The following is a 23,499-nucleotide window of genomic DNA, read 5'->3' as shown; positions in this document are numbered from 1 at the left end:
GGTTGAAAACTCCCGTTAAAAAAAGCTTGCAGATAACGGAGGTTTAAAACCCCCGCTAAAAACCGCCACTAAATGCATATACAGGTACCAGGGTTTGCTGAAAATCGCCGTTAATAATTTGTGGCGAGTGTAACTTCGGGATTTTTCAAAACCCCCGCTAAATAACTCGCGGGGGTTGAAAACCCCCACTAAATGCAAAAAAAAACCCCCGCTAAATAACGTTTTTTTTGTAGTGTATCTAGAATAATATTTCTTTATGATGATAATTCATATATACAGCTGAAAAAAGTAATGTATGGAAATCTAGCTCTGGAAGTCTGGAAAAAGGTTTCAAAAAAGGTTCATCTATAAATGATGAACTCGTGAAATTAAAATTATCTGCATCCGAGATGCTACTTACAACAACTTTTTGAATTAGAAGTAGCTTATTTGCAATAATTTCTCATTAAGTTCTACCCCATCAACTACATTATCTACTTCATTCCATGCAAAAAAATCAAAAATACGAATTTAAATATTAGAATTTATAAGTATTACGATAACATCTATTTCATCACAAATATAACATTCATCAGCATTGCACCATGTAAGATACTTAAAACATTAACCAAATTTAAGAACTTCATAATGTCAATAAGGTACGAAAAAAATATTGACTGAAAATCTATGGGGTCTTTGGAATTAGCATCTAAGAGCTCATTTTCTCTCTCATTCTTGTCCATCTTCTTAGTCTTGACAAGGAGAAACCAGACTCTAAACATAACCAATAGCCTTCAGCCAAAATTCTTTGTTAATATTTTCAATATACTCTATATTATTATCTCTTATATTATATATACTTGACAAACTCCAAGTCCTCAGTTTGTGCAAGCAAAAGGATGTTATCATCTTCAGACAAGAACATTGGCACGTGACTATACAAAAATCCTTCACATCCAAGATTCTCATAACTAAAACTCATCCATCGAGTCCAAGACTCTCGTTTTCCAAATTCTCTCATTTTCCACACAACAAAATGAGTTTTACTACGGTCATGAAAAAGACACATGTGATTTCCTAGAACCTCGAGATCTGGCTCAAAATGAAGCACCTCATTAACACCCTCAGGAAGTAACATATATGTATACACCTCCTTACTCATGTCAAGGGAAGCAATAACCAGTTGCTCGAGAGTAACATTGTCCCATTGATATTCGGGATCGTTCATATTTTTAAGTGCTAACCAGTTAACACAACCACCCACAAAGTTTCCCACGATTTGACGTAGCAAAATAGGGGAAGAAGAGTCACTCAAAATCTTTCTGCAACAAATATTGTTCATGCAATAAACTCTTGCCATCATTTTCTTCTCTGTACAATCCCAGTGCACCACCGCCACCTAGCAAAGAGTAAAAATAAATTTAACCCAAAATGATCATACTATTGATATGTATTTTAAAAATTGTGCAGTCTTTTATTTTACAATAGCCAAATTAAATTGACTAGTTTGTACTTTAAATTCATCTTCATTGTTCATCATCTAATTATCTTCAAGCAAATTAAAGTAGGGATTCACTTGACCCCAAAAATACGTCATTTTCTCAATAAATACTAACTTAACTGGTAAATTTATCCTTGATGTTAGGGATAGTAAATCTGATTGCTTGAGTAAGTTAATCTGTTCACGATCTAATTATCCTTTAATTTGTTTTCTACTAATGTTAAGGTTTTCATGCCAGATCTTAAGTTTTCAAATGATGTCTCACTTTTTGTCACATTGATGAAATTCAACCACAGAGACTATTGTGGAACATAAGATCTTGATCATTTAAAGGGCATCATGGCGGTAATTACTTATATATCATCAATTTTTTCAAAATATGAAGAATCTTCATACGACAACTAATGAACAACAACAACTTAAAACATTGGTTGTATTTAATTACATATCTCTAGAACAAGTTAATTTAAAATTAAGATATCATATACTATTATGAATTCTGAAATAATTATCTTCAAAAGGATTGGACTTTGAATTTTACTCACCTTGTTGTTTCAAAAAAAAAATACTCACCTTATAAGTATCATGTGAATTATCATAGCCGAACCCCAAATTCACCTTACCCCGCGGAGCATCCACTGAAGTTCGCATGCTCAGGTGAAAGGTTGGTGACTTCTTAGACATCAAGTGTGTGGCCGGGTTCCAAAGCTGAACCCAAAATTCTTCAATTGGGCCAACATCATAAAAGTTTCCCAAACAAACCAATCCATTACAAGAGCCAATCACCAAATGATTTCCCTTCAGATGGTAGCACCCTTCAACATCGATAATGGACGACGGATCCTCCATCAAGCAACGCATAGAGCATGGAACAACCCAACTGTCCTGATTTTCAAATTCGTAGGGGTTGTCTTCTTTGGTGAGGAGAATGTGTGTGTTTTTGGGAGATATATTGAGGTGTAGTTTTGCGAAGGATGGATCATTAATGATCAGTGATTTCCATGACTTGCAAACTCTCACGAATTGCATGAGGGTCTTCACGGGTAGCCGTGACAAGATTTCCATGAGGAGTTCGAATGGGAGAATTGAATCATCACAAGGGTTTTTCATGATTGAGGGAAGAAACTCAATTGACCTATGAACACGACCCACAAAATAAAAAATAAGCTACAAATCTGAAATTCTCATGCCCCTTTGGGGTACTCAACTTCTGATTTTTTGGTCCACATTTGTTTCCATGTGGATTCGGTTTTGTTGAGGGTGGGGGACAACGTTGTTGGGTGGTGGCGGCGTAAGCAAAGAGGGATTCGATGCACAGGGTTAAATCCTCTTCTGAGTTTTCTTTTCATTTAAATAAATTCTAAAACATAATAGTCATTAAGGGATTTAATTATACTGTTAAGAAATAGTTATTTTTTTAGAATTTAAATGAAAAAAATCCATGTGGGCTCAATAAATGATGTGGCATGCACACATGGGATCGCCAGAGCTCCGACGTTGACCCAGACGGTCGGAATGACTAAAATCATACATTAATGCAAACGTTAGGGACCACTTCCCACACATACGCCGACGAGGGACTAAACCAAGCATTATGCAAAGGTTAGGGAACAAAAAATTAATTAATTCTTAAAATAATATATTATTTAGTAAACTTAATTAATATAGATAAAGTTTGGGGATCGCAATACAAAATTTTTCCATACTCAAACAGTGATACGACGGAAGAGGAACAAGATCCATGGCATGTTTGTTGGGGACGTGTGGTGCACTGATCCAGAGACTTTGAAGGAGGGAGCCCAAGCTTTTTTCACTAACCTTTTTTTTGTTGATACACAGGTTTGCAAGAATCACATCATGGATATTAGACCGCCCTCCATCTCTGTGAATGACAGAGAGGATCTCATCCGTCCGGTGTCCTTGGAGGAGGTTCGCCAAGCCATCATGTGTATGAATTCCTTCAAAGCTCCAGGAGCGGATGGGTTTCAGGCCTTTTTCTACAAACAATATTGGAGCATTGTGGGCCAAGACCTTCATAGTTTGGTGGCTGATGCTTTCCGACAAGGGAAAGGAGATGCCTCTCTCCTAGAAACTCTTATTGTACCTATTCCCAAGATAGAGAATCCCCTCCGGTTTAAAGATCTTCGTCCGATCAGCTTGTGTAACGTCGCGTACAAGGTCATCTCCAAGGTGTTAGTCAACAGGTTTAGACCCCTCCTTCATGATCTCGTGGGCCCTCTTCAGGGGAGCTTCATTCCAGGTCGGGGCACCAAGGATAACATCATTCTAGCTCAAGAAGTAATGCATACAATTCATTCCTACAAGAGGAAGGGTGGATTGGTGGCTTTAAAAGTGGACTTAGAGAAAGCATATGATCGTGTGAGTTGGGATTTCCTCCGAGCAACTTTACATGACTTTGGTTTTCCACCACCCATTGTGGATCTAATCATGTGGGGCGTCCAGTCAGCATCCTTGTCTGTCTTATGGAATGGCTCCAAGCTTGAGTATTTTGCACCCCAACGAGGACTTCGACAAGGGGACCCTCTTTCCCCTTATCTCTTCGTCCTTTGTATGGAACGATTGGCGCTTCTAATCCAGAAGAGGGTTAATGAGAAGGCTTGGCATCCCATTCACATTGCCAAGGAGGGCATAGGTATCTCTCACCTTTTCTTTGCTGATGATGTGTTGTTATTTTGTCAAGCGAATGAGGAACAAATGCTTGTTGTGGCTGATACTCTCAGAGATTTTTGTGAGGCATCTGGAATGAGGGTTAATTTGGAGAAGTCTAGGATGTGTTGCTCTAAAACTGTTACTCACACTGTCCAACAAAAGCTGTCCACCATTTTGGATATTCAAAGGGCCAGCAACCTTGGAAAATATCTTGGGATCCCTCTCTTGAGAGGAAGAGTTACCAGGGATCATTTCTTACCTATGCTCGAGAGGATCAATGCTCGCTTAGCTTCGTGGAAAACGAGATTGTTAAATAGAGCGAGGAGGCTCTGTTTAGCAAAATCTGTGTTAACGTCCATTCCTATTTACTCTATGCAAACTCTTTGGCTTCCGCAATCAGTGTGTGATGCGGTGGATAAAAGAGTTCGTAGCTGTATTTAGGCCAAAGAAGGCAGCTCTAGAGGTTGGAATTTGGTGCCTTGGCAAGAGGTTACTCAACCGAAGGAGCACGGAGGCTTGGGTCTTAGGGGTGCTCGACAAAATAATGTGGCAATGCTTGGAAAATTAGTGGATAATTTGCTGCATGATCATGATAAGCCTTGGGTGCAAGCTCTTGCTCAGAAATACTTGAAATCAGAACTCATTCTTAACAGCACCCGTAAGAATGGTGAATCGTATATCTAGAGGAGTATTATTAGAGCCAAAGAGTGTGTTGGAGGAAGTTTCAAACCACTGCTGGGGAATGGACACTCCTCTGTTTGGTATGACAACTGGCTTGGGACAGGAAGAATATGTGATCGAGTACCCTTTGTCCACATTACAGACACTAAGCTACAAGTTTCAGATTTATGGAGAGATGGGGCTTGGCAATTGGACTCCTTGTTCACTGTTCTACCATCACAAGTAATGGAAGAGATTCGAGCTGTCTCAGTTCCGTCATCAAGGTTAGAAGCGGATACCCTGCGTTGGATTCACACAGCAGATGGGTGGTATACACCTAGTTTCGCGTACCATAGTCTTACCCCTCATACTGATGATTCCCATGGACCCTGGAGATTGATATGGAAACTTAAAGTTCCTGAACGTATCCGCTTCTTCCTATGGCTGGTTGGGAAAGAGGACCTGGCAACGAATGCAAAGAGGAACCATTGTCACCTAGCAGCTAACGCTAGTTGTACTAGGTGTGATGCGGACCTGGAAGATGTTGATCATATCTTCAGACAGTGCCCGGATTCACGCAGCCTATGGTTACACTTTCACCGATCCTTACCATCTCTGGATAATCACATCTCGTTTGATGCTTGGTTTCTTGGTCTGCTGCGTCACCGTGAGTGCACATTGGGCGTGGCTGTTCTTTGGTGGATGTGGAGGTGGCGGAATCATCGAGCCTTTGATGGTAACCACTGGACACTAAATCAGATTCTGCGAAACATCCTTCGAGATGTTGCTCTTTGGAAGAAGGTAATGTTGCATCAACCTGCTCACCATTCCATCCCTGCTACGTCTTCCACTCCTAGCATTACTACTGGTACTGTACGCCTTACGGCGGATGGAAGCTGGGATCCTCTGCTTAATCAAATGGGATGTGCGGCGGTTCTTTGGGCTGGTAATGGGGACTGGCAATCTGCTATTTCTACGAGCGTGGGGCCTGGGAGTGCTTTTTTGGCAGAAATTGCAGCGTTGGAGTTGGGCTTGAAACATGCCCTGGATTTAAAAATCAGCATTTTAGAGTGTTATAGTGATTGCCTGCACATGGTGACGATGTTACAATCTGGTAGCGACACTAGTACTTATTGGGCGAGGGATAACATTACTCGTATTAGGAGCATGATGGCCAGGTTTCAGAGCGTCAGTGTCTTGCATTTCCAGCGGGAGAAGAATAATACTGCTGATTGTTTAGCTCGTGAGGCGGGGAAGAGTGATACACCGATCCAAGTTTGGGCGCGACCGCCGTCTTTTGTCTATGATAGTTTGTATCTAGATGCAATTAGCTAGTTTTTCTGTCTTTTAGTTACTTTTCCTCCTGTAACAAAAAAAAAAGATATGATACATGGGCACATGTCTAATTAAATATTTATATAAATTTATTTTTATATTTACATTCAACTAATAAAATAATTATCATACAATAATAGGATTAATAACTCATTATTGAGAACAAAATATCTTGAAAATATAATTTGTATATTTTATTTTGAGTTAAATATATATTTATGGTCTCTGACTTATACACAAGAATTTAACACGCTCCTTAAAAAAAATTATATTTATTTGTCTTTGAAATTTTTTGTTTGATACAAAATAGTTCCTATGATGTCATAAAGCTTATGCGGCAAAAAAAATCCCTAGCAACAATCCACATAGGCGTCCATGTGGATTTTCATATATGTTTTAGTCCCCATAAAAATTTCTTTCATCAAATTTACTCATTCTCCCATTTCTCCTCTTCTTCCTCTTCCTTCTCCCACCCACCACCGTCTCTCCTCACCATTGTTTCTAGCGAGCCACCACTCATCTCACAACCACCATTAACCACTGCACCTAATCTTGATGAACAACTTCTTTGAAGTATGTGGTGCTTCTAAATGCATTGACAATACCTCCAAGGCATGGAAATTTAGTTGTAAGGTCATAATTATGTATTGCTAGATATTGCTCACTATATGTGATATTAGATATACTTTATTAATCTCAAGTATAAGTAGGAGATTATTGGTTTATACATTTAGCAGCTTAATATTAATTATATTTAATTATTACTGCCTAAATATTAACCCGCCAGAATGTATTACATTGTCCTATTAGACCTAGTTCATGAATCATGAGATGAACTAGTCCAAGTTCATTGGATGAGCCGGTTAGACATGAACTGAATTAAGGTTAGCCACATTAGGAGTTAATCCATTGAGGGCTTATAAATAGAGCATTAAAATGTTCAAACCCTATAGTAAGACAGTTTTCTCTTAAACTCTTGCCTCGAGCCACAAGGGTTTCTTGTGGAAGTGTTCATGTGGACTTCTGTAGAGACGAAGCTGTTATTGCTTTGTTGCTCACGTGTTCAAGAGTTAATCCTTATTCCCTCTTGCAAGTTTTTTTTTTAAATGAAATTTAAAACATGGTTGTGCACCTCCATCGATATCTCATATAAAGAACTCTTATTTCGTTGCAGTCAATTACCACTAAAAAACATGCTTGACTGTTAGCAAGTTGTAAGTGCAATCAATGGGAACGATCATCTGTCTTCTTATTTGTCCCTAGTATGAGATCAAGGTCTTAGCACCCTCATTTTCCTCCATTTCTGTAAGCCACATTTGTAGAGAGGTCAATATGGTAGCTCATACTTTGGCAAAATCTACTGTTTCCCATCCAGATTTAGTTGGTCTATTGATGTTTCAAATTGTTTTATTCTTGTATTCGCTTGGATATTTTGCTCTCAATTTTTTATTGAAGTTCTAGTTTTATGTAAAATAATATTTTTGACTACTCAATTAATCTTGCATATGCTATTAACATCATAGTGTTGTTCAAAAAAAAAACATCATAGTGACCCACTGTTGCTTCAATAAAAAAAAAACTCATGATTTTCATTTAAAACATAAAAGGCGAAGTGGGATTATTCATTTAAAAAAATTGTACAAAAATTCTTCCAAATAATATTAAAATATTTATTAGTCATATATGGATAAAAACTTCTTCCACTTTGAATATTCTGCATATACAAAAATACCTCTCAAAGTGCAGTTACAGAAATTTAAACTAAGAAGATTCTTCTGTATAAAAAATTAAAAGAGATCAGGATAAATATGAATAAAAATAAAATGCAACTATTTTATTTTAACCCTTCGTACATGCTAAATACCCCATCATCCTTTGCTATACGGTGGGATATCCAAAACTTAATAGTTTACATAAATATCTATATTTTCTCAATATATATAGTTCAATATAAATTCGGTCCTACCAATGTTACTCCAGTTGTGCAAAAGCTGTACGTGAATAGTTAACAAGAAAGAAAAGGCCATACCACCACTGAGGGCTTAGTTATAATCTATCAGAAGTGACATCTTTCAAACTAAACCATAACTTGATTCATGTATGTGCTCAGACTTTCAGAGTTAATTATGATAAACACATAGGCCAAGTGGACACAGGCACACGTGTATTTGATTGTCAATGAGATGTTCTGTTTTTCCTCCAAGTCAACTTCATACATTGTCAATTTCATGCTACCTCTCCAATTCAATCCATTAATTGTGTTTAGGTATATGATTGAAGTCATAGAAAAAAGTCATGGAATAAATAGGGGTATTGATGGTGGAGCGCGCAATACAATAAAAATGGTTGAAAAGAGGCACACATGCAATGCAAGAGGTGGACTTATATAACCGTGTGTGCTATCATTATCATACAAAAATAATGAACAGTGAGGATTAGGGAATTTATGACTGGGTTTGGCAGACGAGGCAATTGGTGGAAAAATTGTCAATTTCATATTTCCTTTTCTGGTTAGGTAAATGCAGGTTCTCCAGTTTTAGGTATTGAAATTTGGTGAGGGACTCACGTGTGTGTCATAAATGTCTTCATGGAAAGGGATCGAGGAGGTGGCCATTGTGGTCTTTAGAAGAAGGATGCCAGAGCTGTTGGCAAGTTCAATCCATCGTCAAACATCTAATCAAAACTTGACTTAAACCAGGAAAACAAAAGGGAAAAATTGTCCACACACTCCTAAAACAATTCCACTTTAATGATATATTGTTCTGATATAGTAAAACCTTAAGAGCAAGATGAATGAGTAAAAGATTTGGAGTATTATTTCAGTAGGCAGACCAGGAGATACATGGTGGGGTGGAGTCCCTATTTTATAGCGGGTGAATCCCCAAATCTAAGTGAGGCGTTATTACGTTGTTGGTTGACTTACAAGAAGATCGCGTCAATTATGAGAGTGTCTCATTACACAGTTGGTTGACTTAGAGACACAATGTGTCAGTGGTGGAGTCTTAATTTCTTTCCTTAGTTGCGCCCGTGATTGAGGGATTCCCAACCATCTTGTCGATGGTCAGCTTACCTCAAAGTGTAATGAGCCCCGAGCATTAGTCTTCCAAGCCCACAACCCAATTCTCATCCGACTGGCCCAATTTGAGGAGCACAACTGCCCAGTCCACTATTGAGGAGCTAAAATGCTCAGTCGGCTAGTGAGTAGCTCAACCGCCTAGTCCACTAGTTAAGAGCTTAACCGCCCAATCCACTAGTGAGTAGCTAATCAAACGCCCTGTCTAAATCTTCAACGATCCAGATATATAACGAGAATACGGATAAATGAATGATATGATATGTGATCTCATAGAAAATACATAGAGATTAAGAAAGATGAGTGGAAGAAGAAAATGAATTGTGAATGTGTATAAGCTCTCAAAACAAAATTGAATGATAATGGTGGTAGCAGTGATGACGACAGTGGAAAGTGCTGGTAGTGGTGATGGCGGCATAGGTGGTGGGTGGCGGTAGTGGTGATGATGATGGTGGGGGTGGTGGTGGTGATAGAGGTGGCGGTAGTAGTGATGGTTCTGGCACGATAGCGGTGGTGGCAGAGGCGGTGGTCAGGGTGGTGGAGTTGGTTGAGGTGGTGGCGGTGGCAGTAGTAGTGGCAGGTGTTGGCGGCGACAGTGTTGTATGGGTGTGCTGGTGGTAGTTGCAGTGGCAGATCTGGTGGTGGCGGTGGTAAGGGTGGTAGTGACAGTGGGTGGTGGTGATGATAGTAGTGAGCGTAGTGGTGGTGATGGTGGTTATGGAAGAGCATTAAATATTTTCAAGTAACTTATACGTTACTATCTTATCAGGCATTATTTTACCTCTATATGTTGGATTAAATAATCTAACATTTGATGTATAAGAGTTGATTGATGGATAAAAGTGTATAATGAAATTTTAGCACCAAACAATGAATAAACTTATACTATCATCCTAATACGTCGTACAAAATGAGCCCTTATAGTTAATTTGGTGTTGCATAACAAGAGTCACCAAGAAAAAAGTCTCATGTTATGCCACCCAGGGCCGTGTATTGCCTAAGACCCAAAAAAAATGAGAAAGGTAACATGGGCAATGCAATGTGAAAATTAGAAAGTGCAATATGAGAAGTGCAACTTTGGTTATTCGTATTGTGTTTTGCATTAAAAAAATTACATTTCCAAAAAACTGATAAATAAAATATATTGTTATTTTTACATTCCCAACATTGAAAAAATAATTTGTGATTACTCATAACTGTTAGTTAATTTTTATGACTTATATATCTATAGTATTGTACAAGTTTGCTCTTCACTCGTTGTTTCTTCTCTCAAAAAAAATTCAGTGATTATACCTTGAAGTGAATTATCAAAGGAGATACTTGATATCAAACCAACAATCCACCGCTTGTGTCACCATCACCACCACCTCCAACCGCCCGCCCTCAACCTCCAACCACTCATCCTTTAAAGTCTCCCTTAAATGAAATCTCTAGTGATTATAATCGCCTCTCACTTGATTCTCTCTTAGATAAATAAAAAACCATAAACGCACGAGAGAAGAAGGATAAACCAAAGCTAAAGTAAGAAATAATATTTCATTAAGTAAGAAATCTCAAGTCTGCATACAAAGAAGGTTACACCTTAGGATCGACTAAGGAGTTTAGCAATTCATGGATTTGGGTGAAAACTAAGAAAATAATGAAAAAAAGTAAAAAGCAATATAAACTAAGAAAAACTAAGAAAATAAAAAAGGATTGCAAAAGTTGAAGTGCAATAAAGTAAAAGTATAGCCAAAGTAAGAAACCTAATATATTCTACTAATATTTATATTGATAATCAGCCTCAGCTTCTGAGACATGTCTGCCTTTTTTCTAGTGTCTTATGAGCCCAATCCCAATAGGAGTAAGTAGCCTATGATTGTGCTTGATTTTGATGACCAAATATCGCGCAATAGAGTCCCTCACTTTGGATCAGTGTGAGACCATCTTAATGTAAGAATCTTCACTTTTGTTCCTCATGAAAGATGTATCCCTTTAAATCAGATTCGAGTGGCTTAAAGCCATGTTCAATTCCAAGTTCTGTAGCTTAATATATTATTGTTTTAGTCTAGGCTGCTCAGATTCACAAGTTCCAGCGGCATCATGGTTGCACAGAGGTTTTGACCAAGCTAGAGACAGATCCAGAAGTTGATCTCAACATTTTTTTTTAAGTTGTAGATATTTCATTTATACTTTTAATGACATATTATTTGTCCCATTTGGACCACTAGACGAACTCCGGAAGGCACCTGCGATCGAGCCCTACACAAGGATAACCCTCAAAAGCATCTTAACGATTTTGACAATAAGATAAATTGTCTAAAGCCTCTTGCGCGATCATATGCCGAACTTTTTTAATTTACATAGCAAAAATTTGTTCGTGGACAAGAAAATAGGACACTGAATAAGAATAAGACAGAATATTTTATTAAATGGTGAAGTGTCCAAAACCAATCTTTGAGTGATTTCCCATGAATTTTGAACAGTCCAATGCACTTAATGCAGCTCTAAACCCAAGATTGTCTGCATCATGCAAATACGGTTACTTTCTGTAGTTCCATTCAAACTTAAACGATGAAATTTTGACCAAATTCATGAGAATGATGTAGTGCCTATCTGAAAACCACTAAGGAGCCTTTCTATATAGTGTTCTCACCAAGATGTGCTTCTCATCCAAACTCTAGTTTTAGTCCTTCTTCTTTTTGTTGATTGCAACCTTTCATGTCATTTTGCTTGGTACATCACCATCAAAATTCAAGCGAGAACTACCACAAGCCGTAAACGACAAATTTCTTTCAAAAGAACACATGGGCATGCCTTATCGCATTGACATGTGTAACAAAAGCCAAACTCATTCAAAAGGCAACAAAGATTCAGTTCATCAAAATTAGCTAGAGTTGTGCAATGTCGACAAAACACACTGCTTTCTTACTCTAAGTCTTCAACTGCCTTTCCAACATTACAACCATTTTGGACAAAGTAAAAGGTTATCATCCCTTATCAACTTAGCAAATACGGCTTTTGACAGAGTATCACACAATAAACCAAAACGGGTATTATATGTTATTAATATTTTCTAATTTGTTTGTAGAACTTAAAACATCAATATTAAGAAGAACTAGCGTGCAGGGCGCAACGTAAATGAATTTAGACTTCTCGCAACTGCATCACGACCGCGATTACTGTCACATCAATTTGCATTTGTCTACAATTCCGCAATAATTGCAATCTCAATTTAAAATTCTACTACGCGAGTTAATGAACACGCGAACACAAACAAATTTGACTGTCTATTGCAGCATCGTTGTTAAAGAAGTGATGAAGACAACTACTTGGTGGAATGAAAAAACATAAACTGATGAGTCAAATATTCATTAGGATTCTTAAGACTTTGTAAAGGATATATTTAGTAATTATAATAGCCAATTGTGGATTTGTTCACTTTAACTATCAACTATCAAATCAGATTAAGAGATCCAGTTTAAGGGGAATATACCCCGTGGCATAGAGCCAACCCAATCTTGAATATGCAGAATGTACTAATCTACTTGGCCACGTCTTATAAGCATTATGCAGTCATATAATCTCATCATTATTATTACATGACAAAATTGTTGATAGTTCCACTTAGTCTTGAAATATCTCATTCAAACTTTCTCATGTTTGGGTAAAGAATTTTTCTTTGAAGTTTGATAAGTTAGTTCATTTCTAAGAGTTAGGGCTTGTTTGTATTTTGATACTCTCACCCTCATTATCTCTTCTTTTCATATTTTTATCAACCATCATATCTCTAAATTCTCTCTCTTATATTCCTATATCTCTCTAGGTGAGAGGTGAAAATGAGGTTGGAAGAGATTATTTCTCCATGTAAAACTACTCTACATATAATATTTCTGATATCAACAAACAAGCTATGGAAGCGTGCTGCAAATTTAGATAAGAGTGAAAATAACAGAACATGATAAATAACAGCACATCATTAGAGAATTCGTAGAAAGTGTCTGAACTATTTATTGACCAATATATGATCATACCAGAATACTGCAAGTAATGTTACTTTTAGTGAAAGACAATCTATCTTTAAGGGTTTAACTACTGTACAATTTTTTTTAGAAATACTTCTAATAATGTTTGCCTTCAAACAAAGACTTAAAACAGCACAAGTAATCTCTCAGACTGAAAAATGGAGCTTCATAAGTAATCTCTCACATCAAGGTGGCAAATGAGAGGACTTCCAATACCAAACTGAAGTAAATGTGAGAATAGTTCCTAAGCACAACATAAGTTACCATAGTCTTTGTAACCATATCTTCCAAAGCCTTCTTTTTGGTATCACTCTTGCTTTTTCTGAAAATGAGTTTTTTTCGGGAAAAATCTTTGTTCTCATTACTTTGGTTTGGGGTCATGAATCAGAAAAAAAACACTAACGACAAAGAGAGAAATTTAAAATAAAACATTAGTGATTTGAAAGGGTATAGTTTTTAGATTCATTGTTTTTGCTAAATGGAGGTTGGTTATTGAATCAATCGTCTCAGGACCACTTAGACAATGATAGGTCTAAGAATTATAGAGAAATCGAGGAGATAACTTTTATATTGCTGATGTTTATATGTCCAATAGTGCTTATCTTTTTATTAGTTTGAAATTCTTGTTGATTGAAGTAAAGATTAAATGGCATACGTGTAGGAAAAAAACAAAATAATGAAATTGCAAAATCTGCTGTTACTTTTGTACCCAACATAAATCATGCCTGGGAAAATTAATATCGTTGTTTAAGCCTTAAGGACAGTTCATGCTTCAGGTTCTCAAGCAAGTTGAACCGAACTGACCCAAAAAACAGTTCAATAAAACCAAACCGAGCTGTTTGAACTTTGAAGCATGTGTGAACCGGTTATGGTTTTCTGAACTCAAATTCAACTAGAAGTTTGCACTCTTCTAGCCTGTCCAAGATTAATTTGTAACACTTACTAACACCATTTTTCCAACAAGAGACATAAGCAGTAGGATTGAATGATGCAGCAATGTGGCCTTGTCCCATCTGAATTTACTCTCTTCAACAGAGATGATCTTGAATCTTGATACTTGAGAATCAACTGATCATCAAACCAAGCGGGGAGAAGCAGTACCGGTGCTTTATTATGGTTTAGCAGATTTAATAACATAAGGTATCAACATGTGAGAGACATAACAATCCTTTTCATGCGGAACCATTTATGCATAAAAGTAGATGCTTCACACCCGTTTTCAGAAACAGGAAACGCTGCGATGTATCCTGCTATAGATAAAGGCAACAATAGAGTCATAAAACAAGAGGATACTAAAGGAGATGAGATTAAGCAAGGGGATTAATGACAAAGAAATACACATAAAGTGACACGAGCAGCCAAACTATTTACCTTTCAGTAACAGGAGGATCATAAATCATTGTCAATCTTTTTTGCAATTATGGCCACATTTCTTGGGGATATGCTTGGGTCAAATATTGGCACCAACTTGGCTTCCAACTCACTACCTTGCTCTTGAAGAAACAGTAACCTATCCAGCAGAATAAGAGTTTCCAAAAGTGGCCCTAAAGCAGCTCTTAGAGACCAATACGGTCCTATGAAGTCCTGTATAAAATTGTCACACAAATAATAAGTACTTTGATAGTTCCATCTATACAGCATAAATATATGCTACTTTTTAAAAGCTGAATATAAAGTATTATTGGGTGGGATTTTTTGGACTAAATTATATTGGTTTCAAGAAGAAAACTCATCCGACATAATCTGGCCGAAGATATAATGATGCATCCAGCCACTCTATCTAACAATGCTACATCCCATCAAACACATGAAAGTTGAATTCTTGATTTTCAAAAAAACATTGTATTTGAAGCTTCAACAACTTAATACTGATGCATAACATGTAGAATAAGTAAAAAATAAGTCATTAAATTAGGCAATTTATTCAAAATCAATTGTTGTCTCTCATCAACAGGTAGGCATTTCCAACCAAGTAATCACAGGAATTAATGTCCTAGACAAAGTAAAAATAAGACCTACGAGCATTATAATGACATTAGTTCAAAAAAAAATACAATAAATTGAAAATGACATACAGCAAATTGTTCTGCTTCCTTCCATATGCCTTGAAGGTTTATATCATGTGAATGTTCGATTCCAAGAGAAGACAATCCAGATTGGCAGAAGTTCTCAAAATGTGAAAATTTGTCATCAAATTTAGTCCCTTTACACCCAACACCTTCATTAAACAGAATATCATTAGGTAAGGTCCATAATAATGATGCAGAGCTGAAAGTCCCTTGCGTAACACATTGACAAAGGTAATTCAAATGCTACCACCTGGCACCAGATCAAAAGTTATTTATAAGAATACCCTATTGGGTATCACATCTATCAACCTTTTCAGTCTGCTTTTGTAGCTACAGAAATGTTTTACCAAACATTTTTGGGCTAAAGGATAGGACATTAATCGATATGAGATACACAAGTACAAATCAAAAGGTACACACCTAAAGAGAAAGAAAAAAAATATAAGAACAAGACAATCGTGACAAACTAATAATGTAAGCAAAGATTGCCACACTCTGCATATCCATTGAAGAAACGACATTGAAAGAGCCATTAGTTAGCACTAAAGAGGTTAACAGTATTGCTTCAACACTTTTTTGGGTGTTGGAAAGAAGATAAACAGAAAAGGGAATTACAATACCTGTTTCTGATTCGGCAGACACTACAGGAGGGAAATTCTGTCTGATATCAGAAGAATTTCCTTTAAGATGCAGCTGGGACTCTGCAGATCTCTGTTGGTGTCGCCTACGCAAAGCCTTCCCTTTACGCCCAATTGAAGGAGTACGCATCGCAATTTTCGGATAATACTTAAAAAGAACCTGCAGGTGCAAACAATATATATTACTAGAGCAGAGAGCAATAGTAAAATGAGTATCTTTTGTAATGTGTGCCTTGTATTTGTCTATTCTAAAATCAAAGAAGCCTGGTGGTCTAGTTTTGCAAATATAACACAAAATGCCCATTGACCAACGAAATTTTTTGCCACCAATTTTTGTGTGATTGTTATTTCATATTTTAATTTTTGTTAACTTTTAACAGAAAAGAAAAATAATTGTCAAATTTTTAGAGGGGGAGTGCTCAGTGTTCAGTACTACAGATCAATAAAGATTTGTTCCTTGACCAGGATGGTGTTAAGCATAATACAAGTGTAGTGTAGCCAGGGCTAGCCTGGTCAATAAGTATAACACTATCATTCTTTCTCCTTGTGTTATCAAACTTCATTTTCATGATTTGTTATTCTCCCATTTGCCAAGTTGATAACCATATATTGTCAGTTTGTCACAAGATAGCCCCATTTATAAATAAAATGGAACAGACATGTTCTTTCACATGAAAATAATGAACGACGTGGGATACAAACATAAACACTTTTATCAAGATGGCTTAGCCCTTATCAGCAAGTTTGTATAGTTGTATGTGTCTGAGTGTTAATTCATAAAAGCCAAATTATGATATGAAAGTTCATTGAATCCAATTGTTCAAACTGGAACATTGATGTCTAACCAAATAGAAACTATGATATATGCGTGTGTGTGTGTGTGAGTGTGAGGTCCATTAATTTATCTTCTTGTGTAAAGGAGGACAGGAAAGAAAAGCAAAATATAACAAGGAGACAAAGGAAGTTACAAATATCATCCAATAAAACTAAGATATAATTTGGTAATCGGTACCATTTGAAAAGCAGCACGAAAAGCATGCAATTCAAAGTTCTGAATGGCAGCATGCATATCCAGGCTCCTCCATCTCTCTGCACTCTAACAACATAAATGCACATAATGCAGTAAATTTCTCTCCCAAGAATTTAATCTTAAAACCTGAACAATGAACACTCGATGGATAAAATAGCTGATATATTATCAAAATAAATTACCCTCCCTTTCGCATGCCAGTTAGTACAGTGGGGAGCGGGGAGGGACCCCAAAAATATGTACCTGGCAAGCAAGATCGCGTGCACTTTTTCCAAGTGATAAGCCAGTGGACCTTAAAGCATGACTCATTGGAAATCCACATTGAGAGTCACCACCCCTAATGCTTTCTTCAGATAGTAGATTGTAACAACAACCAATGCTAACAATAGCTTTAACATCTTTGCAGTCTAAGAAAGTCCTAAAAGAAAAGGATTATAAGAATTACAAGTCTATAGAAGGTAGACTATATATAACAAAGTAGCATACACTGAAAAACCACCAATAGAGTTAGTAGTGTAATTAACTGCGCTGAAAAGATGATGCTTTGAAGTAAGGAACAATGTCATGAATCAGATGTCCTTTAACTATGACATCATATTTATAATTGTACAGATGTAAGATTTCAAATCACGGCTCTCAACTTGGTCAATTGTTTGTTCATTTCGAAAGAAATTTATTAGGTGAGGCATAATACCATAGAACTGAGTTGAATATGCCTCAACCCTTTGATTTTTTTAAGTGATTGAGGCGTAATACCTATACCTTATTTGGACACATGTCCCAGACTCCCAGCACAATCTCAACCAGATTTAAAGAAATTAAAAACAATTGATATATGAATTGAAAAGCACATGAGAGAAGAAGTGGCTCAACCATATTCTGAAACTCACTTCAGCATAATCACAGAAAGATCACCACAAGCATGAAGCCCAGCAAGAACAGTCGAAGGTCTTTTGTTTGCAACACTAGGCCAATGTAGCTTTCCTTGACCTTCTTGTTTTTCCCCGTTCAACATAGATTGCTCAACATCTCCTGGCAAAGACGTTTCAACCAAGGTTTTTAATGCGTCAATGGACAACACACAACATGTGATTGTCTTTGGAACGTTCAAACTCTGCATACCTGATCTAGAGCAAATTAAATGAACGCATATGAATTCTCATATAAGAAACTGTAGAGATCAAAATCACAATAAGGTCAACTTTGAACAATTACTGAATACCTTGATATTTGAATTGCAATTATTCTTTGAAACAAATACCGATTAGATCCTTACATTAATTGTTTTTATTTTAAATAATAAATAGTGTGCTTGGAATTCCTAACCTGCACAATGTTCACTTTTGCCTTATATGATCTGTGTGTTTTTTATTTCGAGTGACCAAAACCAGCTTTTTTTCAATCTTCTGTGAGAGATGGATTTCCATTCAAAGAACTTTTAAGCCATGGGAATGGAAATCCAAACACGCCATTAAGAAGATAACACGTTAATCCCTAAGATAAAGATTAAAGAACATACCCAGATTTTACCATCTTTGATGCATAGTGCTTTTTAATTCGTCCTGCCCGTGCATCGGTAACACTCCCATGATGAGAACATGCATCGATTGCAATGACAGGATGCTGGTATTGAAAGGCAAGTACTTGTGCAAGATAACCCTAAAAATATAGCATAAAATGATACTTAACATATAGAGATAAAAATAGACAAAATACATTACTTGAATCAAGCAAACAAAAAGAAGTAAATTCAGACCATAACATTTTCACTAATGAAGGAAAACTTCATGTTCACTTCTTAACCAATATGTAAAATTTCCTCTCTTACATTGATGGACATAAAAGAAACAACAAAGCAGTAAAGCGCACCCAAATGCCAAATTAAGTTTGTTGCTCAGTCAACATAAAGACTTTCATTTATGACACTTAGGTATCAAATCCAAATAATAAAGAAGTAAATGCATCAAGTAAAGGAGCCTCTAAGTGATCGCATAACTTGTGCTCATGTCCAACCAATATTAAGTTCTTAATTTTGGACAACGAGGCAACTACCACTACACCCTTAGGAATCAAAAGAAGACAATTACTAAAGACTATGCAATATACTCAGCATGCCTAAAGACCTTTAAGCAAAAAGAAAAGGAAGCTATACCTGACCAGCACCAACATCAACAATGCCCTGAGCTCTCACACTCTCTGCAACTGTATTCACAACAGCAGAAAGAACTTCTACCTGCAAACATGAAATTGTTTTTATTTGAGATATTGAAGACCAATAAATTTCTTGATACAAAAGAGACTGAAATCTTGGGCTCAAAATTTTCTTGTCTAAAACAACAGGTCCAAGATGACATGTTGTAATTTTATAAAGAAGGCAATTACAAAAATTTCATAATGAAGAACTCACTTCATGTTTTTTCTTTACATTCATGCCCTGGGAAAGAACACTGTTAAGCGAGGTTATATGCAGGCCAGGTAATGCCTGCAAGTACAAAACATATAAATTAATCAAGTCTGTCCAATCCAAAACCCTCTCAAAAGAAGTTTCAGATAAATATAGCTTGAAAACAAAAAGTATATTGAGTCTTCAAATCACAAGTTCAGAAAAAATCTTCTAATTTATTTTTGAACTAGCATAAATTGCCATATAGCAAAAATAAAGGCCAAACACTAGTCGTATTAAATCAGTTAACCAAAGAAAAATATCAGGAGATTAATATCATGAAGGATTGCATGCATATCAGGGATTGATATATCCCACCAAATGAAAGATTAAGAATATTTGGTTGTCATCAAGTTTTTGTTAGCCCAAAAGAAAGGGCAAGAAAATTCAGAGCAAGCTATTCCAAGTTAGATCAATGGACAAGATAAATGGACAATATGCCCTGTCAGATACAGTATACACCCTAAACTGTCATCGTTGGATTCCATTGCCCGAGTAATAGAACCCAAAAAAACAATGTATCACCCAGGAAATTAGAAAGAACATACCAAATTTAAAAGTTGGGAGATTGTCTTCAATTAATTACCCTAGGAAATAGTGTACTGGAAACAGAAAATGTATTCATGTGTATTGGAATTCCTCTATTAGGAAATAGCTCACATTATTTCTGCAAGGAATTATCTTAACTGATTTTTTTAAAATGTAGGTTTGCATTTATCTCTTAGAGGAATTTATACATCCCATTCGTTGCACCATTCATTCAGAGTGAAATGAGTCTCATTTCTCTCATATTCTTCAAAAATTCTGAGAAAAAGCCTTTTTTATCTCACTATCAATAAACTACGCTAAATATTCATTAAATATTTAAATTTCAGTGAACAAGATCTTGCACAGATTTCACTAGGCAAAGATTATGTACCATGTTAACATCTGCTTGTTCTTGAGAAAATACCATAGACCTTAATTTTTGGATGAACTCCTTCAGAGAAGCTGGCCACTGATCCTGCAACCAAGTTTTTGAAAAGTAAGGAGAAAATATATTGTTATATACAAATCAGAACATAAGCATATACAAGAAGACATTAAGGTATCCCCAAAGTCTGAAAAAAGCAAAGCGGAGATATAGGACAAACATAAAGATTAAAGAGGAAAACTTTAATATAGAAAATGCTTCGAATTCTGATTCATATGGTAATAAGAAAACCCTGAGAAATAACGGTCGACTGACAGCATAAAGGCCAAATAAATTATTCTGTCCCCAATCAGTGACAAAGTAAAGAACTTCAGCTTAAAATTTAAATACACCAAAAGAAACAACAAAAGCACAACAAAATGGAGCCTTTTTTTTTCCAGCTTGGCAAGACCAGAACCTATTTCAAAGTTGAAAGAAACAACCAAGAATGACTGAAAGAACGCAAGAGGTTACATCAAAAGACACCAAGACCAAGCTAGTAAGCAATTTAACAATTTATGACATCCAAAATGGAGCCTTTTCCCACCTTGGCAGGACCAAAACCTAATTCAAAGTTGCAAGAAACAACCTAGATTGACTGAAAGATTGCAAGAGATTACATCAAAACACACAAGTCCAAGCTACTAAGCAGTTTAACAATAAATGACAGCCACTCTCAGAACTAAAAAACACAGAACACACAAATAACAAGTAATAATCCAATTAAGTAAATTGGAACAAAATCCTCGCAAGGCTGATTGCAAAAAGCCAAATGATAAAAGGAAGCACACCCCATGAGATGATCATACCATTAAGGGGGGAAATCATACAACAAATCAACAATAACAAAAACCCATGTTCACCATAGTGAAGTACGACTGTGTCCAAGAATGTCATATAAATGGTGCCAGCATTTCATAAGGTCATCATCACCCACTCACTAACCAATCAGAAAATTTTCTGCCATCATGTATGACAATGAAAAATGCAAGCCCCTACACTCTTTTTTGCCACTCCAACTATGAAATCACAAAATCCCATCAAAAAGTCTTTTTATTTAGCTCTTGCAGCACATGGGATCGCTAAACCGATACAACAAAACCCTAGCTCTTCAGAAGATAGTAAAAGCAAGGATATAAAACAAATGCCCCATATATCCCATTGATCAATTCACATTTCATCCTTTTAAAATCAGGGTTGTTAATGGCGGATAGCGCATCGTAGCAGCAAGCCCAAAAAACGCTATTTCGAGCGCTATTGCGGCAAATGACGGTGAATAGTGGAGTAGCAGTTAACTCCCAGGGCTCTACGCTATGGCGCGCTATTAACAAGCCTGCCTGATTAAAATGACAGTAAAGTGACTAACTAAACACTAACTGCATACTCCAAAGAAGTTAAACTATTGAAATCCAATAAGACAGTTAGAGCAAAGTAACCTGCACAACTCCAGAAGGTATCAAGAGAAGATTTTGAACAGGTTCCCGGCGCAGGCAATCGATCCATTCCGCGTTAACATTCTCCCATAGTCTGTCCTGAAATTCAATCATAACCATTTCGAAAGGAAAGGAATCAGTTTTCTGAGGAACAATGAAGCAAATGCAAATTAATTTGAGAAGAATGGAGAACCTTGAAGAAATTGACAACGTGAGCGTTGATTAAGAAAGAGTAAGGTTTGAGAAAATCGAGGATGTCGTTGATCCATGTCAGAGTCTCGGAAACGGTCTGGCATGAATACTTGAATTCAGCCATCGCCACTAGTCACTGGAAGAGAAGAGTCGTCGCAATAGACTTGTGATATATGGATTTGATCATGGATAGTCACTGTAGAGTTTTCATTTCTTATTTTGTATTTTTGCGAGCTTTATTTGGATAGAGTGTGATACTGTACTTCGTTAGTTCGTTGTTGATTCTCCATTGTGAGACCATATACAATGGTTGTTGGAAAATGATGTTGAGAATTGTTGAGAGAGTTTAATGGTTGTTGAGGATTGTTGAGAGGAGAGAGGGACGCCACGTGGCGCCCTCTGAAAGGCCAAAACAGGCGCGTGCACTACACGCGCAAACAAGGCGCGTGACGCGCCTTGTCTCAGGAGAGAGAAACTGTTTTTTCTCCTCCCCTGCCACGTGGCGTCCTCTGATTGGTGGCTTCGGATTTCGTTTTCCCTTATCTTTTGAACTCAATTATTTTATCAAAAAAAATATTTTCTGGAAAAAAAATTTATACCAAAATTCATGATTTTTTTTCTCTATAAATAGAGACTTGGTTCGTTTGATTTGAACACAGAAAAAAAAACCAAGTTTTTTCACTCTCTTATTATCTCTCTCACCATCTTATTTATCTATCTATTAGCATTTGTTTTGAAATGGATCCCAACAATCACCATTTCAACACCCAGAATTCTTCAAACAACTCATTTTACAACCAAAATCACAACAACTATGAAGATCCAAATCAAATTTCTTACCAACGTCCTCAAAATTCCACCAATTATCAAGTCTCACATCAATTCTTCAACCAACGTCCTCAAAATCCAAACTATTATCAAGTCTCACCTCAAATCTCCAACCAACGTCCTCGAAATCCAAGTGGTTCCTGAAATTTTTCCGAGTGTTGTTGTACCGGAATTTCCGGAATTTTCAACACAAGTCAATCTTGGTGGCGGGTCAGCTGATAATGAAGTCAATGAAGTCACTTCTAAGAGCAAAAAAGCCCCTTCACCCGCATTGAACACTGCACAAAATCTAGTGCTAATTAGTGGGTGGATTAATTGTGGAACAAGCAGTGTTGTTGGAAGAAACCAGAAAGGAGAAACATTTTGGAGAGATATTGCTGAGTATTGTAATGAGCATTGCTCATTCGATCCTCCGCGCGATTGGGTTGCCTGCCGAAACCGTTGGAATTATATGAACACAAGATTGGGTAAATGGATTGGCGCTTATGATAGCGCTAAGCGTGAGCAACGAAGCGGTTGGTCGGAGGATGATGTTATCGCAAGAGCGCAGGAATTATTCGCAAGTGGGAAGATTGGTCAATTTACTTTGATGGAAGAATGGCGCGCTCTCCGTGATCAACCACGTTTTTGTAGTCAGGTAGGAGGAAATACTGGCTCGAGAAGTAGTGGATCTAAGATCACATGACAGTGAT

At 36.8% G+C, this 23,499-nt stretch overlaps 2 protein-coding genes across 3 annotated transcripts; both read right to left on the bottom strand.

Moving 5' to 3' along the window:
- Positions 1-829: 829 nt before the first annotated feature.
- On the bottom strand, positions 830-2,590 carry LOC130743712 (F-box/kelch-repeat protein At3g23880-like). The gene is made up of 2 exons (XM_057595940.1): positions 2,054-2,590; positions 830-1,378 (listed from the first exon to the last, which is right to left on the bottom strand). Exons 1-2 carry the CDS (start codon positions 2,588-2,590, stop codon positions 830-832), a joined length of 1,086 nt encoding a protein of 361 aa, XP_057451923.1.
- An 11,309-nt stretch (positions 2,591-13,899) lies between these two features.
- LOC130748860 (uncharacterized) lies at positions 13,900-22,279 on the bottom strand. 2 transcript variants are annotated; one of them, XM_057602104.1, is made up of 13 exons: positions 21,981-22,279; positions 21,791-21,886; positions 20,322-20,405; positions 19,367-19,441; positions 19,112-19,192; positions 18,479-18,618; positions 17,850-18,086; positions 17,203-17,377; positions 16,942-17,025; positions 15,912-16,089; positions 15,298-15,440; positions 14,594-14,806; positions 13,900-14,472 (listed from the first exon to the last, which is right to left on the bottom strand). In XM_057602104.1, exons 1-12 carry the CDS (start codon positions 22,101-22,103, stop codon positions 14,612-14,614), a joined length of 1,611 nt encoding a protein of 536 aa, XP_057458087.1. In that variant the 5' UTR covers positions 22,104-22,279; the 3' UTR covers positions 13,900-14,472; positions 14,594-14,611. The 2 variants fall into 2 exon arrangements, with proteins under 2 accessions (XP_057458087.1, XP_057458086.1); XM_057602103.1 differs by having other exon boundaries at positions 13,900-14,469; positions 21,981-22,278.
- Positions 22,280-23,499: the final 1,220 nt, after the last annotated feature.

Source organism: Lotus japonicus, chromosome 3 (genome assembly GCF_012489685.1).
Source record: "Lotus japonicus ecotype B-129 chromosome 3, LjGifu_v1.2".
In the NCBI taxonomy this organism is placed as follows: Eukaryota; Viridiplantae; Streptophyta; class Magnoliopsida; order Fabales; family Fabaceae; genus Lotus; species Lotus japonicus.
This window is presented reverse-complemented; position numbering and strand designations above follow the sequence as displayed.

Bases quoted from the DNA above. Each gene is read 5' to 3' on its own strand.
- LOC130743712 (XM_057595940.1), bottom strand. From the start codon at position 2,590: ATGAAAAACCCTTGTGATGATTCAATTCTCCCATTCGAACTCCTCATG. The intron at 1,379-2,053 runs GTGAGTATTTTT...ACTCTTTGCTAG, and splicing joins ATTCACATGATACTTATAAG to GTGGCGGTGGTGCACTGGGA.
- LOC130748860 (XM_057602104.1), bottom strand. From the start codon at position 22,103: ATGGCTGAATTCAAGTATTCATGCCAGACCGTTTCCGAGACTCTGACA. The intron at 18,087-18,478 runs GTATGTTCTTTA...AATTTGCTCTAG, and splicing joins TCAAAGATGGTAAAATCTGG to ATCAGGTATGCAGAGTTTGA. The intron at 17,378-17,849 runs GTGAGTTTCAGA...CTTTTCTTTTAG, and splicing joins CTTTCTGTGATTATGCTGAA to GACTTTCTTAGACTGCAAAG.